This window comes from Dryobates pubescens, chromosome 17 (assembly GCF_014839835.1).
Source record: "Dryobates pubescens isolate bDryPub1 chromosome 17, bDryPub1.pri, whole genome shotgun sequence".
Taxonomy (NCBI): Eukaryota; Metazoa; Chordata; class Aves; order Piciformes; family Picidae; genus Dryobates; species Dryobates pubescens.
The window spans coordinates 20,181,098-20,198,580 of NC_071628.1; the positions used below are offsets into that span (position 1 = coordinate 20,181,098).

Here is a 17,483-nt window from a genome sequence, read left to right on the forward strand (position 1 = left end):
CTTGGCTTTGCTGTTCATTGCCTCCTTGACTTTTCTGCGTAATTCCTTGAGGTTGACCCCTCCTCTCTTCCGCCAGATCTCGCATTTCCCCCTTTCCTCCTTCATGTCATGGAAGCCTTCCTTGCTGATCCGACCAGGTTTATTCTTATCCCTCCGTCCTGGAAAACCAAGAGCCACCATTGCCCTGGCCCAGGCTCTGCCATGTCACAGGCACGAGCTGGGGCTCAGGCACTTACCCTGGAAGTGTATGACCTCTCCATCCCCAAGGTAGACAGCTGCATGTAGGTAGAAGCTCAAAAGGAGCTTCTTATCTTTCATGGGGACAAGCACAATGTCCCCAGGCTGCACTGTTTCCTCTGGCACTTTGTAGAAGACCTCACCATGCTGAGAGATGCACTTGAACAGCAGGAACTTTATCATCTCAAAATCCATCTCCTAGTGGCACCATGGAAGGAAGATGAGGAGGGAGTACAACAGGCCCCACCAACTCCAACAGTCCCCTACTTCCCCATGCTGCCAGACAAGGCCTACCCTGGCTCCTACTTACACAACTCCTCGACATCTGCAAAGAGAGAGGAACAGGAACGGGGTCAGCATCTGTGCCTGGGGGGCACAGTCCCACCTGCCACTACACCCTGCCCGTGATGGCTGCTGCCAGGGCAAGGGCTTGGCTCAGGCAAAAGTCAGCCTGTGCCTCCCCTGCTCCCCCCGTCCCAGCAGCACAGCGTCCTGAGCAGCTGTCTGCAGAGGGGCTGTGGAGATGGCAGAGTCCTTGCTGTGGTACCCAGCAGCGATGTGCCCTAGGAGCCTGGGACAGAGCTGGGCTGCTGGCCCCACAACAAGGGCTGTGAAAATACATCAGGGAGCAGCTGAATTGGGAAGTACTGGATCCAAGCTGTGGATCTCCAAGAAGTGGAGAAAGACTGAACACGAAATCTGGGAACAGCTCACAATCTCTGAAAACCTGCCTGGGGCTTTGTGTGTCTGATCTGCTTATTGCTCCTGAATGTTATGTTTGGGATCAGGGGGAGACGACCTGGGATAGCCTGGAAATGCTCCTGACTTCTGGACCTCTGCTGTGGCACCCAACATCCACAATCCCCACCTCTGAAATCTGCCTGATGCTGAGTGTTGGGGTGCAGGGATGCAGGAGAAGCACAAGCACAAAACCCCAGGCAGGTTTCACACTTTGCACTGTGTCCAGGTTTCCCTTTCAGCCTTTCTCCACCTCTCACAAAGACAAAGAGCAGGAGAGGTCAGCTTTGAGCCAGCAAAGTCATCCTGTGCTTCCCAGCCGCTAAAGGTGGAGACATCCCGGGATGAGCTCTGTTCCTCCCCTCCCCCTGTCCCAGCGGCACAGCGTCGCGGGCAGCTGCAGGCAGAGGGCTGCCGAGACGGCAGAGTCCTTACCACAATTCCCATCGGCGATGTCCCTAGGACCGAGCCGGTAACGGAGCTGGGCTGCTGGCCCCTCCAAGAAGGGCTTTGGGCAATGAAGGAGGGCTGGGCTGGGCTGGGAGGTGCTGGATCCAAGCTGACCTCTCCTTCGTCTTGTGTCTGTAAGAGGCACTGAAAGACTGAAAGCGAAACCTGGGCAAATACAAACTCTGTGAAAACCTTCCTGTGGCTTTCTGCTTCTTCAAATTGGAGCTGATCTGCTAACTGCTACTGAATGTTAAGTTTGGGAACAGTTTCCCCCCACTGCTGTGGCACCCAGCATCCACATTCCCCACCTCTGGAATCTGCACAGTGCTGAGTGCTGGGGTGCAGGGCAGGCAGGAGGTGCTGTGAGGCTGCTGTGGCTAAAGTGGTGCTAGCATGGGTGGCAATAGCAGGGATAGGCAGCAGCAATGGTGGGGCCTTACACAGGTGGGTGCTAGCAGGGGGGGTGTCAGCAGAAGGTGAGTGCTGGCAGGGATGGCTTGCAGCAGGGATTGTGACTGTTTGAGGCTGTGCCTTTAAGAAAGGGACAGTACTGGGACACTATGGCTGAATGTTTTTGTAAATATTGATACTCTAAACAAATTTCATTGGCAGATTGGTAGAATGTAGCTTTAAGTTTTAGTGCAGCTGGAACTTTCCTCAGTTCGGTTCCTCTTCGCTCTCCCTTTCCAGCCTGTCTGCTTCTGGGCAGCTGGCCAGAAGGGCTGCAGGTAACAGATAAGCATTAATCCAGCACTAATATTTCTTGCCACCAAAAATCTTGTTTCTTATAACTGCCTCTCTCTCTCTCTAACCCCCCTTGGGGAAAAAAGGGAGGTAGGGGGAGAGAAGGGGGTACAGGGGGAACCCCCCTCTCTCCGGAGGTGGGCGGGGGCGGCCTGTTCCTGTATCCTCCTTTGCTGTATATTTCTGTATATATTGTAAATTCTGTATATTTGTCTACATAAATTCCCTGCGTCTCACATTGCTTTGTAAATACAGCATCTCCTTTGCTTCACAGGCTGAGTTAGCTGTGGTCTCTCTTTATTCCTACTTAGTGGGGGAGGGAAAGCTGGGCCTTCTCTCTCAACCCACCACAGTCCTAGCAACAGCTGAGTGCCAGCAGAGGCTGGGTGCCAGGCTCACTGCTTCTCTCCCCACAGCTGGGCACCCTGGGGCAGACCCTTTGAGCCTCAGTGCTGGGTGCCACAGGCATCTTGGCACTGGCACATTGACCGTGGCCAGGGCCTGGAGCAAGAGGGTGGCAGCTTTGGCATCCTGTCACTGTCATCACTCTGAAGATCATGGAGCAGATCCTCCTGAAAGCCTTGCTAAGGCTTATGGGAAATGAGGAAGAGGTGGTTGGTATTAAGCAGCATGGCTTCAGCAAGGGCAAGTGATGCCTGAGGGTCATGGTGGCTTTCTCCCGTGGAGTGACAGCAGCAGTGGAGAAGGGAAGAGCTCCTGATGACATCCTCCTGGCCTTGTGTAAAGTGTTTGACCTTGTCCCCATGACATCTTGGTTACCAGGCTGGAAATGCATGGACCTGAGGGGTGGTCACTGGCTGGATAAGGAATTGGCTGGAGGGTGCTGTGCCTTTAAAATTTAGCTGCAGATTTCAAGCAGAAAAATAGAAAAGTCTAAATAAATCACTACTGGGTGCAGAAAGGAGAACAAAAGATTGTTCTAAAGAAATTCATTGGATGAAAGTCTGGGATAAGAGAAGCTGTATCATAACAACTCTTCATATTTCACTTCCATTCCCATTCCTTTTCTCTTCTGATCTTGGCTGTTATTGCTTCATGTGGGAGATAACAACACTTCTGGCTGGCCTTGAGATAAGCTAACCCACTGCTCTCTTTCAGCTTCTCTTTCTCTTGGTACAGGGCAGTCTAGGAGGTTGGGGGTGGGGGAGTGGGGCAGTGGAGCAGCTTCTCTGGTCTCTTTTTGACCAGAGGTGGTTTCTGTGTTGTTTGCTAATTGTAAATACCTGTATAATATTGTAAATCCTATATACTTTGTACATATTCACTGCATTCCGTTGTAGAATGTAGTTTTGCTTGTAAATACAGCTTCCACTTGCTTCTAACTGAGTGAGTCTGGCTGAAGTTAATGCTGGAGGAAACTTCAACCCACCACAGGTGCCAGGTGGTGTCCCTCAGGGGTCTGCACTGGGACCAGTGCTGTTCAACATCTTTGTCAGCAACATGGGCAGGGCCACTGAGGAGCCCTCAGCAGGTCTGCAGATGACTCCCAGCTGTGTGGTGTGGCTGAAACACAGCAGGGAAAGGATCTGTGCAGAGGGTCTTGAACATGCTCAGAGTTTGGCCCAAAACAACCTCATGAAGATCGACAAGGCCAAGGAAAAGTCCTGCAGCTGGGTCAGGGCAATCCCAAGCACAAATCCAGGCTGGGTGAGGAGTGGTTGAGAGCAACCTGGAGGAGAAGGCCTTGGGAGTGTCAGTTGGTGCCAAACTCTTTAGGATCCAGCAATGGTTGCTGGCAGCCCAGCAGGCAGCTGTGTGCTGAGCTGCAGCCAGAGCAGGGAGAGCAGCAGCACAGGGAGGGAATTCTGTCCCTCTGCTCTGCCCTGCTCAGAGCCCAGCAGCAGAAGTGTGTCTATTATGGTGTCCCCAGCACCTGGAGCTGCTGGAGAGTATCCAGAAGAGGCCATGAAGAAAATCAGAGGGCTGAAGAACCTCCCCTGTGGGGACAGGATGGGAGAGTTGGGGTTGTTTGGCTTGGAGATGAAAAGGCTCCAGGTAGAATGTAGAGCAGCCTTGCAGCACCTGAAAAGGCTCTGAGAGAGGTGGCAAGGGACTTTGGACAAGGGCTGGGAGTGACAGGATGAGGGGCAATGGCTTTGAGCTGGAAGAGAGGAGGTTTAAAACTGGAGAGGGGGAAGAAATTCTTGCCAGGAAGAGTGAGCAGACACTGGAACATGTAGCCCAGGGAGGCTGAGACTGCCCACTCCCTGGAGGTGTTCAAGGCCAGGCTGGATGAGGCTTTGAGCAACCTGGGCTGGTGGGAGGTGTCCCTGCCCGTGGCAGGAGTTTGGAAGCAGAAGATCTTGAAGAGCCCTTCCAAGCCAACCCATTCTATGATACTGTAATCCCTCTTGCATGGCCATGAAGTGTGGCACAAGAGGCTGTGCAGTCCCTGTTGCGTTTGTGTTGCTTTCACTCTTGCTCTCCTTTTCCCAGAAGTCATTTCATGGAGCCCTAGAGCGCCAGAAGGTCTCTGCTCAGCCTCCTGTTCTCCTGACAAAGGCTGCCCCAGGTGGTCTCCCTCTGTGCCCAAACTTACCATTGGGTGTCAATCACCAAGCAGCCCCAGCTTGAAGAAGCACAAAGCCCCAGGCAGGTTTCACAGCTTGAACTGTGTCCAGATTTCCCTTTCAGCCTTTCTCCACCTCTCACTAAGAGCAGGAGAGGTCAGCTGCAACTCAGCACTGACCAACCCACCCCACCCCTGCTGCATTCCCCAGTACCCAGATGATTTCCCACCATAACCTGGGCTCCCTGGCCAGGCCTGAGACACACAGAGCACCCAGGGAAGGAGCTCCCTGCAATGGTCCCAAGCCCCAGCTGTAGGAAGGGTCGTACCTGGGGTTGGCCATTTACCAGGAGGGTCTGGAGAGCAGCTGAGATTGTTTAGCATGGAACAAGGGTGCTGAGAGCAGAGCTTCTGGCTCTCTGCAACACTATGATAGGAAGTTGGAGACTCAAGGATTTCATCCAACCTCCCTAGTAACAAGTGATGGCAGATGAGGAAATGGCCTCAAGCTGCACCAAGGGAGATTTAGGTTGGGCATTAGAAGAAACTTCTGCACTGAAAGTGTTCCCAGAGACTGGCACAGGCTGCCCAGGGAGGTGTCTGAATCTCCATCCCTGCAGGGCTTTCAAAGGGACAGAGAGGTGGTGCTGAGGGCCATGGTTTAGCACCAGCCCTGGCAGAGTTAGGTAAGGGTTGGACTCCATGATCTCCAAGGTCTTTCCCAACTAAAGCAATTCTAAGACTCTGTGATCCTGGCTGCAAGCCAAGCCCAGCCCCAGCATCAGGTTTTGTGGGGTGGTGCAGGAGTCCTTGCTGCAGGAGAGCTCTGAGGAGCCTTTTGATGGCTCTGAGGAGCAGGATGCCAAGGTCCCCAAGGCAGAGGTGTCCTGGCTGGCCAAGCACAAGGCCTGCATCCTGGACCCTGCTCACCTCCTGCTCCTGCACAACACCAAAGCCCTGCTGCAGAGCCACAACGCTGCGGGGAGGCCCTGCCCCAGGCCTGTCCATGCCCTGGGGCCAGCAGTGGTGTCCAGCAACCTGGGCTGGGGATGGCCTTCTCTGCAGCCACGAGCCTTTGGTCAGAGCTGTCTGCCCCTGTGCAGCTGAGGAGGGCAGGGATGGGGCAGCTGGGTGGGCTCCTGGCAGCAGCCCCAGGTCAGCCCAGCACAGCTGCATGGGGACACATTGTCTGCTCTAGGACATCCAGGCAGTACCTTCTGCATTGTCTTGTGCTCTCTGCTTTATTGTCATTGTAGATGTTGGGGGAGGGCAATGGGGACATTGGATGGAGGCAGCAGTACTGAAGCCCCTAAGGAATGCATGGCAAGGCAGCTGCAGCAAGCAGAAGGGAAGAGCTCCTGCTCAGCAAAGGTCCTTCCCTGGGCTGAGGCGTTGGGGTGCGTGGGGCAATGCTGAGGCTCCTCTGTGGCTCAGGGCTGGTCATCCTCAGGCTGATGTGGCTGTTGCCAGTCCCTCACTTCATGGAGCACAAACGCCTGCAAAGTCAGGGTGTATGAGTGGGCTGTAGCTGAGCTCAAGAGAGATGGAGCTTCCCCAGATCCACTGCCAGGCCCTTTCCACCCCATGCTGCTGTGTCCCTCACCAACTGTGGCATCTGGAGCCCAGCCCTCCTGGAGAACCATAAGGCCTCCTGGGGACCCCATCCCTGTCTGGGTTTTCCATCCCTCCCAGACACCCCATCTGTTCTGAGACACCGCCAGCCCCTTCTGGGAACTGTGCAGTCCTTCTGGGGATCCCTTCTTCCCAGGGACACCACTGCCTTGCCTGTGACCCTGCTTTGCCAGCACCCCATGGTCCTCCCAGAGGAACACATCTTTCTTTGGTGACCCTATCCCTGCTGGTGACTCAGCCTTCCCTTGGCCCTTACACTCCTGATGGGGACCCAGCCACCCCACGGACCTCAGCCCACTTGGCAGTCACAGTGCTCTTGGGGATGTCAGTGCTATTGCGGTCCTTGCATTCCTCCCAGGCACCCCACGCCCTTTGATGTCTCCAGGCCATCCCATGACCCCAGAGCCCTGACTGGAAGGGCTGGCACTGGGGATACTCACAGCCTCTTCCTTGCCATCTTCCTTTTGGATTTTCACCTGCAAGAGAAATGTGTCCATGAACAGAGGACCTGACTGTTTCCACCACTGTCCCAAGCACTGTTCCCATCACCTGTGGGCCAGCCCTTGGGGATATTGGTGTAGGATGCAGAGGCAGGGCTGCTGTGGGTGCAGGAGCCATTTCTCCATGGCCATGATGCCCAGCTCTGTGCTCACCATTTGGTTGTAGAAGTCTGCCAAGCCCAGAAGCCAGAGGGCAAAGTGGATGCAGTTGTTGGTGCCCAGGTGATACTTGGCTTTGCTGTTCATTGCCTCCTTGACTTTTCTGCGTAATTCCTTGAGGTTGACCCCTCCTCTCTTCCGCCAGATCTCGCATTTCCCCCTTTCCTCCTTCATGTCATGGAAGCCTTCCTTGCTGATCCGACCAGGTTTATTCTTATCCCTCCGTCCTGGAAAACCAAGAGCCACCATTGCCCTGGCCCAGGCTCTGCCATGTCACAGGCACGAGCTGGGGCTCAGGCACTTACCCTGGAAGTGTATGACCTCTCCATCCCCAAGGTAGACAGCTGCATGTAGGTAGAAGCTCAAAAGGAGCTTCTTATCTTTCATGGGGACAAGCACAATGTCCCCAGGCTGCACTGTTTCCTCTGGCACTTTGTAGAAGACCTCACCATGCTGAGAGATGCACTTGAACAGCAGGAACTTTATCATCTCAAAATCCATCTCCTAGTGGCACCATGGAAGGAAGATGAGGAGGGAGTACAACAGGCCCCACCAACTCCAACAGTCCCCTACTTCCCCATGCTGCCAGACAAGGCCTACCCTGGCTCCTACTTACACAACTCCTCGACATCTGCAAAGAGAGAGGAACAGGAACGGGGTCAGCATCTGTGCCTGGGGGGCACAGTCCCACCTGCCACTACACCCTGCCCGTGATGGCTGCTGCCAGGGCAAGGGCTTGGCTCAGGCAAAAGTCAGCCTGTGCCTCCCCTGCTCCCCCCGTCCCAGCAGCACAGCGTCCTGAGCAGCTGTCTGCAGAGGGGCTGTGGAGATGGCAGAGTCCTTGCTGTGGTACCCAGCAGCGATGTGCCCTAGGAGCCTGGGACAGAGCTGGGCTGCTGGCCCCACAACAAGGGCTGTGAAAATACATCAGGGAGCAGCTGAATTGGGAAGTACTGGATCCAAGCTGTGGATCTCCAGGAAGTGGAGAAAGACTGAACACAAAATCTGGGAACAGCTCACAATCTCTGAAAACCTGCCTGGGGCTTTGTGTGTCTGATCTGCTTATTGCTCCTGAATGTTATGTTTGGGATCAGCGGGAGACGACCTGGGATAGCCTGGAAATGCTCCTGACTTCCGGACCTCTGCTGTGGCACCCAACATCCACAATCCCCACCTCTGAAATCTGCCTGATGCTGAGTGTTGGGGTGCAGGGATGCAGGAGAAGCACAAGCACAAAACCCCAGGCAGGTTTCACACTTTGCACTGTGTCCAGGTTTCCCTTTCAGCCTTTCTCCACCTCTCACAAAGACAAAGAGCAGGAGAGGTCAGCTTCGAGCCAGCAAAGTCATCCTGTGCTTCCCAGCCGCTAAAGGTGGAGACATCCCGGGATGAGCTCTGTTCCTCCCCTCCCCCTGTCCCAGCGGCACAGCGTCGCGGGCAGCTGCAGGCAGAGGGCTGCCGAGACGGCAGAGTCCTTACCACAATTCCCATCGGCGATGTCCCTAGGACCGAGCCGGTAACGGAGCTGGGCTGCTGGCCCCTCCAAGAAGGGCTTTGGGCAATGAAGGAGGGCTGGGCTGGGCTGGGAGGTGCTGGATCCAAGCTGACCTCTCCTTCGTCTTGTGTCTGTAAGAGGCACTGAAAGACTGAAAGCGAAACCTGGGCAAATACAAACTCTGTGAAAACCTTCCTGTGGCTTTCTGCTTCTTCAAATTGGAGCTGATGTGCTAACTGCTACTGAATGTTAAGTTTGGGAACAGTTTCCCCCCACTGCTGTGGCACCCAACATCCACATTCCCCACCTCTGGAATCTGCACAGTGCTGAGTGCTGGGGTGCAGGGCAGGCAGGAGGTGCTGTGAGGCTGCTGTGGCTAAAGTGGTGCTAGCATGGGTGGCAATAGCAGGGATAGGCAGCAGCAATGGTGGGGCCTTACACAGGTGGGTGCTAGCAGGGGGGGTGTCAGCAGAAGGTGAGTGCTGGCAGGGATGGCTTGCAGCAGGGATTGTGACTGTTTGAGGCTGTGCCTTTAAGAAAGGGACAGTACTGGGACACTATGGCTGAATGTTTTTGTAAATATTGATACTCTAAACAAATTTCATTGGCAGATTGGTAGAATGTAGCTTTAAGTTTTAGTGCAGCTGGAACTTTCCTCAGTTCGGTTCCTCTTCGCTCTCCCTTTCCAGCCTGTCTGCTTCTGGGCAGCTGGCCAGAAGGGCTGCAGGTAACAGATAAGCATTAATCCAGCACTAATATTTCTTGCCACCAAAAATCTTGTTTCTTATAACTGCCTCTCTCTCTCTCTAACCCCCCTTGGGGAAAAAAGGGAGGTAGGGGGAGAGAAGGGGGTACAGGGGGAACCCCCCTCTCTCCGGAGGTGGGCGGGGGCGGCCTGTTCCTGTATCCTCCTTTGCTGTATATTTCTGTATATATTGTAAATTCTGTATATTTGTCTACATAAATTCCCTGCGTCTCACATTGCTTTGTAAATACAGCATCTCCTTTGCTTCACAGGCTGAGTTAGCTGTGGTCTCTCTTTATTCCTACTTAGTGGGGGAGGGAAAGCTGGGCCTTCTCTCTCAACCCACCACAGTCCTAGCAACAGCTGAGTGCCAGCAGAGGCTGGGTGCCAGGCTCACTGCTTCTCTCCCCACAGCTGGGCACCCTGGGGCAGACCCTTTGAGCCTCAGTGCTGGGTGCCACAGGCATCTTGGCACTGGCACATTGACCGTGGCCAGGGCCTGGAGCAAGAGGGTGGCAGCTTTGGCATCCTGTCACTGTCATCACTCTGAAGATCATGGAGCAGATCCTCCTGAAAGCCTTGCTAAGGCTTATGGGAAATGAGGAAGAGGTGGTTGGTATTAAGCAGCATGGCTTCAGCAAGGGCAAGTGATGCCTGAGGGTCATGGTGGCTTTCTCCCGTGGAGTGACAACAGCAGTGGAGAAGGGAAGAGCTCCTGATGACATCCTCCTGGCCATGTGTGAAGTGTTTGACCTTGTCCCCATGACATCTTGGTTACCAGGCTGGAAATGCATGGACCTGAGGGGTGGTCACTGGCTGGATAAGGAATTGGCTGGAGGGTGCTGTGCCTTTAAAATTTAGCTGCAGATTTCAAGCAGAAAAATAGAAAAGTCTAAATAAATCACTACTGGGTGCAGAAAGGAGAACAAAAGATTGTTCTAAAGAAATTCATTGGATGAAAGTCTGGGATAAGAGAAGCTGTATCATAACAACTCTTCATATTTCACTTCCATTCCCATTCCTTTTCTCTTCTGATCTTGGCTGTTATTGCTTCATGTGGGAGATAACAACACTTCTGGCTGGCCTTGAGATAAGCTAACCCACTGCCCTCTTTCAGCTTCTCTTTCTCTTGGTACAGGGCAGTCTAGGAGGTTGGGGGTGGGGGAGTGGGGCAGTGGAGCAGCTTCCCTGGTCTCTTTTTGACCAGAGGTGGTTTCTGTGTTGTTTGCTAATTGCAAATACCTGTATGATATTGTAAATCCTATATACTTTGTACATATTCACTGCATTCCGTTGTAGAATGTAGTTTTGCTTGTAAATACAGCTTCCACTTGCTTCTAACTGAGTGAGTCTGGCTGAAGTTAATGCTGGAGGAAACTTCAACCCACCACAGGTGCCAGGTGGTGTCCCTCAGGGGTCTGCACTGGGACCAGTGCTGTTCAACATCTTTGTCAGCAACATGGGCAGGGCCACTGAGGAGCCCTCAGCAGGTCTGCAGATGACTCCCAGCTGTGTGGTGTGGCTGAAACACAGCAGGGAAAGGATCTGTGCAGAGGGTCTTGAACATGCTCAGAGTTTGGCCCAAAACAACCTCATGAAGATCGACAAGGCCAAGGACAAGTCCTGCAGCTGGGTCAGGGCAATCCCAAGCACAAATCCAGGCTGGGTGAGGAGTGGTTGAGAGCAACCTGGAGGAGAAGGCCTTGGGAGTGTCAGTTGGTGCCAAACTCTTTAGGATCCAGCAATGGTTGCTGGCAGCCCAGCAGGCAGCTGTGTGCTGAGCTGCAGCCAGAGCAGGGAGAGCAGCAGCACAGGGAGGGAATTCTGTCCCTCTGCTCTGCCCTGCTCAGAGCCCAGCAGCAGAAGTGTGTCTATTATGGTGTCCCCAGCACCTGGAGCTGCTGGAGAGTATCCAGAAGAGGCCATGAAGAAAATCAGAGGGCTGAAGAACCTCCCCTGTGGGGACAGGATGGGAGAGTTGGGGTTGTTTGGCTTGGAGATGAAAAGGCTCCAGGTAGAATGTAGAGCAGCCTTGCAGCACCTGAAAAGGCTCTGAGAGAGGTGGCAAGGGACTTTGGACAAGGGCTGGGAGTGACAGGATGAGGGGCAATGGCTTTGAGCTGGAAGAGAGGAGGTTTAAAACTGGAGAGGGGGAAGAAATTCTTGCCAGGAAGAGTGAGCAGACACTGGAACATGTAGCCCAGGGAGGCTGAGACTGCCCACTCCCTGGAGGTGTTCAAGGCCAGGCTGGATGAGGCTTTGAGCAACCTGGGCTGGTGGGAGGTGTCCCTGCCCGTGGCAGGAGTTTGGAAGCAGAAGATCTTGAAGAGCCCTTCCAAGCCAACCCATTCTATGATACTGTAATCCCTCTTGCATGGCCATGAAGTGTGGCACAAGAGGCTGTGCAGTCCCTGTTGCGTTTGTGTTGCTTTCACTCTTGCTCTCCTTTTCCCAGAAGTCATTTCATGGAGCCCTAGAGCGCCAGAAGGTCTCTGCTCAGCCTCCTGTTCTCCTGACAAAGGCTGCCCCAGGTGGTCTCCCTCTGTGCCCAAACTTACCATTGGGTGTCAATCACCAAGCAGCCCCAGCTTGAAGAAGCACAAAGCCCCAGGCAGGTTTCACAGCTTGAACTGTGTCCAGATTTCCCTTTCAGCCTTTCTCCACCTCTCACTAAGAGCAGGAGAGGTCAGCTGCAACTCAGCACTGACCAACCCACCCCACCCCTGCTGCATTCCCCAGTACCCAGATGATTTCCCACCATAACCTGGGCTCCCTGGCCAGGCCTGAGACACACAGAGCACCCAGGGAAGGAGCTCCCTGCAATGGTCCCAAGCCCCAGCTGTAGGAAGGGTCGTACCTGGGGTTGGCCATTTACCAGGAGGGTCTGGAGAGCAGCTGAGATTGTTTAGCATGGAACAAGGGTGCTGAGAGCAGAGCTTCTGGCTCTCTGCAACACTATGATAGGAAGTTGGAGACTCAAGGATTTCATCCAACCTCCCTAGTAACAAGTGATGGCAGATGAGGAAATGGCCTCAAGCTGCACCAAGGGAGATTTAGGTTGGGCATTAGAAGAAACTTCTGCACTGAAAGTGTTCCCAGAGACTGGCACAGGCTGCCCAGGGAGGTGTCTGAATCTCCATCCCTGCAGGGCTTTCAAAGGGACAGAGAGGTGGTGCTGAGGGCCATGGTTTAGCACCAGCCCTGGAGGAGTTAGGTAAGGGTTGGACTCCATGATCTCCAAGGTCTTTCCCAACTAAAGCAATTCTATGAGTCTGTGATCCTGGCTGCAAGCCAAGCCCAGCCCCAGCATCAGGTGTCAGGGGGTGGTGCAGGAGTCCTTGCTGCAGGAGAGTTCTGAGGAGCCTTTTGATGGCTCTCAGGAGCAGGATGCCAAGGTCCCCAAGGCAGAGGTGTCCTGACTGGCCAAGCACAAGGCCTGCATCCTGGACCCTGCTCACCTCCTGCTCCTGCACAACACTAAAGCCCTGCTGCAGAGCCACAACGCTGCGGGGAGCCCCTGCCCCAGGCCTGTCCATGCCCTGGGGCCAGCAGTGGTGTCCAGCAGCCTGGGCTGGGGATGGCCTTCTCTGCTGCCCCGAGCCTTTGGTCAGAGCTGTCTGCCCCTGTGCAGCTGAGGAGGGCAGGGATGGGGCACCTGGGTGGGCTCCTGGCAGCAGCCCCAGGTCAGCCCAGCACAGCTGCATGGGGACACGTTGTCTGCTCTAGGACATCCAGGCAGTACCTTCTGCATTGTCTTGTGCTCTCTGCTTTATTGTCGTTGTAGATGTTGGGGGAGGGCAATGGGGATATTGGATGGAGGCAGCAGTACTGAAGCCCCTAAGGAATGCATGGCAAGGCAGCTGCAGCAAGCAGAAGGGAACAGGTCCTGCTCAGCAAAGGTCCTTCCCTGGGCTGAGGCGTTGGGGTGCGTGGGGCAATGCTGAGGCTCCTCTGTGGCTCAGGGCTGGTCATCCTCAGGCTGATGTGGCTGTTGCCAGTCCCTCACTTCATGGAGCACAAACGCCTGCAAAGTCAGGGTGTATGAGTGGGCTGTAGCTGAGCTCAAGAGAGATGGAGCTTCCCCAGATCCACTGAGAGGCCCTTTCCACCCCATGCTGCTGTGTCCCTCACCAACTGTGGCATCTGGAGCCCAGCCCTCCTGGAGAACATTAAGGCCTCCAGGGGACCCCCTACCTGTTTGGGGACTCCATCCCTCCCAGACACCCCAGCTCTGTTGATGACACACAGACTCTTTTGAAGGACCCAATCCCTCTCTGGAAGCTCAGTCCTCCTGGGGACTACACAGCCTTACTGGGACCCCACCCTCCCACAGACACCACTGCTTTCCCAGCACCACATGGCCCTCCCAGAGGAACCCCTTTTACTTTGGTGACCCCATCTCTACTGGTGACTCAGCCCTCCCTTGGCCCTCACACTCCTGATGGGGACCCAGCCACCCCATGGACCTCAGCCCACTTGGAGAAGTCACAATCCTCTTGGGGATCTCAATCCTATTGGGGTTCTTGCATCACTCAGAGTACCCAGGCCCCTTTCATGACCCCACAGCCTTCCCAGGGATACCAGAGCCCTGCCTGGAAGGGTTGACACTGGGGATACTCATGGCCTCCCTCTGCCATCTTCATGTTGGATTTCCACCTGCAAGAGAAAGTTGTTGTCCCAGGTTACACTCATCCTTGGAGGGGCTGACAAGAACCCAGGCCCCAGGTGGACACAAGAAACCTGATCCAGATGGGCAGAGAGAGAGATTTGGGATTCCCCCTCCCAGGAGGAGGTGTCCCCTGGGTCAGAGGTCTATTCCACTCCCCCTGCCTGTCCAGCAAAGCCTATTTAAGCAGAGACACTACTTGGTTCTGCCTCTCTCCCCTGCTGTGCCTGCTCCAGAGGTCATCTGCTGTTCCTGCTTCCTGCACCTACCTCGTGCCACAGCCTAGCTCCGTGATGCTTCCAGACCACTTCTCAGGAACTGAATCCACTTACATCCAGGGAATCCAATGCCAGCTGGGCCTGGTTTTGTATTTTCTTCTATTTCCCCATTCCTTATACCTTTGTAACCTTCCCTGGTACTCAAATGCTATAGATAGTTTGTTTAAAATTACCTTTTTACTTCCAAACTGCTTCCAGACCATTCCTTGCATGATTTTACCTCTCCTTTCTCCTGCCTCATTTCCTTTTACCTTACCAGGAAAAATGGAGAGGGGGAGGAAATCTGAATCTGTTCTGTTTGGTTTTGGACTCCAGGTGAAGCCTTAAACCATCTCAGGAGTCCATGCATGGGGGGCTTAGATTTCTCCACTCCTGTGCCTACTGTCCATAGACTACACCCAGGGAAACTGGGTCAGGAAGGAAAGGCAGGGCAGGATGTGGATGCAGAAGCCATCACACCAGAACCCTGGCACACAGCTCCATGCTCACCAGGTCCATGTAGAAGTCTTCCAAGCCCAGAAGCCAGAGAGCAAAGTGGATGCAGTTGTTGGTGCCTGGCTGATAGCTGCCTCTGCTGTTCATTGCCTTCCTGACGTTGCTATGGAATTCCATGAGGTCCATCCCACCTCTTTTCCGGTACATCTGGCATTTCCCCCTGGCCCCTGTCAGGGCGTGGAAGCCTTCCTTGCAGATCTGACCAATGTTACTCCGGACATCAGTGTCTGGAAAATCAAGAGCCACACATTGCCCTGGCCCAGCCCTCACCACGCTGCAGACACGAGCCAGGGCTCCGGCACTTACTCTGGAAGTGTATGACCTCTGCGTCCCCAAGGTAGACAGCTGCGTGTGTGAAGAGGGAGCTGCAGGAGCCATACTCGTGCAGGGGGAAGAGCACCATGTCCCCAGGCTGCAGTGCTGCCTCTGCCACCTCCTCCAAGACCTCCTCGTGCCCAGGGGTGCCCTTGTGCAGCAGAAAGTGAATTGTCTCAAAGGCTGGCACATGGTCGCCTATGAAGAGTCTCCTGGTACATCTCCTCCAAGTCAGCACTGCCTGAGCCCAGCAGGCAGCCAGGCAGGATTTCACCAGGCTGAGGCATCGACAAATGCTGGAGATCTGCAGGGAGAGAGGAACAGGAATGGGGGCAGCAGCTCTGCCTGGGCAGCACAATCCCACCTGCAACTACATCCTGCCCGTGATGGCTGCTGCCAGGGCAAGGGCTTGGCTCAGGCAAAAGTCAGCCTGTGCCTCCCTGCTGCTGCTGAAACGTGGAGACATCCTGGGACAAGCTCTGTGTCTCCCCGCCCTGTCCCAGCAGCCCAGGGTTGTGGATAGCTTCCTGTAGAGAGCTGCAGAGATGGCAGAGTCCTTACTGTGGTACCCAGCAGTGATGTGCCCTAGGAGCCAGGGACAGACCTGGGCTGCTGGCCCCACAACAAGGGCTGTGAAAATACATCAGGGAGCAGCTGAATTGGGAAGTACTGGGTCCAAGCTGACCCTTCCTACCTCCTCTAACTGTGAGAGGTGGATAAAGACTGAACAAAAAATCTGGGAACAGTTCAAAATCTCTGAAAACCTGCCTGGGGCTCTGTGCTTCTTCAAGCTGTGTCTGATCTGCTCATTGCTCCTGAATGTTATGTTTGGGATCAGGGGGAGACCACCTGGGATAGCCTGGAAATACTTCTGACTTCCAGACCTCTGCTGTGGCACCCAACATCCACAATCCCCACCTCTGGAATCTGCTTGAATCTGAGTGTTGTGGTGCAGGGGAGGAACGAGGTGCTGTGAGGCTGCTGTAGCGAGCGTGAATGGTAGCATGGGTGGCAAAAGCAGGGATAGGCAGTAACAGGGGGAGGTGGGTGCCACAGGGATGGGTCCTAGTGGCAACTGAGTGCCAGCAGAGGCTGGGTGCCAGGCTCACTCTGCCCCTCTCCCCACAGCTGAGCACCCTGGGGTGCAGGGCAGACCCTGTGAGCCCTGGCTAGGCTGCTCCTCCAGACTCAATGCTGGATACCACAGGTGTGTGGGCACTGGCAGGGGGTTCCTGGTTAGGGGCTGGAGCAGAGTGCTGGCAGCTTTGGCATCCCCTTGCATGGCAATGAAGTGTGGCACAAGAGGCTGTGCAGTCCCTGTTGCATTTGTGTTGCTCTCACTCTTGCTCTCCTTTTCCCACAAGTTCCTTTCCCCGAAGCCACTGCTGAGTGAGCTCCAACTCTGCTGCAGCCAAGCAGCTGCTGGCCAAACTGCACCGCCCCTGGGGGAACTTGAGACCATTTCCTCTCATCCTGTTGCTTTTTTAGGAGGGATAGGAGACCAAGCCCCAGCTCATTCCAAGCTCCTTTCAGGGAGCCCTAGAGAGCCAGGAGGTCTCTGCTCAGCCTCCTGTTCTCCTGACAAAGGCTCCCCAAGGTGGTCTCCCTCTGTGCCCGAAGTTACTATTCGGTGTCAATCACCAAGCAGCCCCAGCTTGAAGAAGCACAAAGCTCCAGGCAGGTTTCACACTTTGCACTGTGTTCAGATTTCCCTTTCAGCCTTTCTCCACCCCTCACAAAGACAAAGAGCAGGAGAGGTCAGCTTCGAGCCAGCAAAAGTCATCCTGTGCTTCCCAGCCGCTAAAGGTGGAGACGTCCCGGGACGAGCTCTGTTCCTCCCCTCCCCCTGTCCCAGCGGCACAGCGTCGCGGGCAGCTGCAGGCAGAGGGCTGCCGAGACGGCAGAGTCCTTACCACAATTCCCATCGGCGATGTCCCTAGGACCTAGCAGGTAACGGAGCTGGGCTGCTGGCACCTCCAAGAAGGGCTGTGGGAAATGGAAGAGGGCTGGGCTGGGAGTTGCTTGGATCCAAGCTGACCTCTCCTACTTCCTGTGACTGTGGGAGGTGGAAACAGAATGAAAGCGAAACCTGAGCACGGCAAAAACTCTGTGAAGACCTGTCTGGGGCTTTTTGCTTTTTAATGTTGCAGCAGATCTGCTAATTGCAACTGAATGTTAAGTTTGGGAACAGATGGAGACCACCTGGGATATCCTGCACATGCTCCTGAGTTTCCCCCCACTGCTGTGGCCCCCAGCATCCACATTCCCTACCACTGAAATCTTCACTGTGCTGAGTGTTGGGGTGCAGGGGAGGCAGGAGGTGCTGTGAGGCTGCTGTGACAAGAGTGGTGCTAGCATGGGTGGCAATAGCAGGGGCAGGTCCTAGCAGAGGTGGGTGCTACCGGGGGGGTGCCAGCAGGAGATGGGTGCTAGCAGGTATTGGCCCTAGCGGCAGCTGAGTGCCAGCAGAGGCTGGGTGCCAGGCTCACTCTGCCCCTC

The 17,483-nt window shown here is 54.8% G+C and overlaps 1 protein-coding gene across 1 annotated transcript; it reads right to left on the bottom strand.

Annotated features, from left to right (window-relative positions):
- Window positions 1-12,867: 12,867 nt before the first annotated feature.
- Window positions 12,868-16,909, bottom strand: LOC128897992 (uncharacterized). The gene is made up of 5 exons (XM_054168773.1): window positions 16,898-16,909; window positions 14,976-15,288; window positions 14,664-14,896; window positions 13,852-13,886; window positions 12,868-13,254 (listed from the first exon to the last, which is right to left on the bottom strand). Exons 1-5 carry the CDS (start codon window positions 16,907-16,909, stop codon window positions 13,233-13,235), a joined length of 615 nt encoding a protein of 204 aa, XP_054024748.1. The 3' UTR covers window positions 12,868-13,232.
- Between the last annotated feature and the right edge of the window lie 574 nt (window positions 16,910-17,483).

Bases quoted from the DNA above. Each gene is read 5' to 3' on its own strand.
- LOC128897992 (XM_054168773.1), bottom strand. The intron at 13,887-14,663 runs GTGAGCATGGAG...TTTCTCTTGCAG, and splicing joins AAGACTTCTACATGGACCTG to GTGGAAATCCAACATGAAGA. The intron at 13,255-13,851 runs ATGAGTATCCCC...CTGACTTTGCAG, and splicing joins GAAGATGGCAGAGGGAGGCC to GCGTTTGTGCTCCATGAAGT.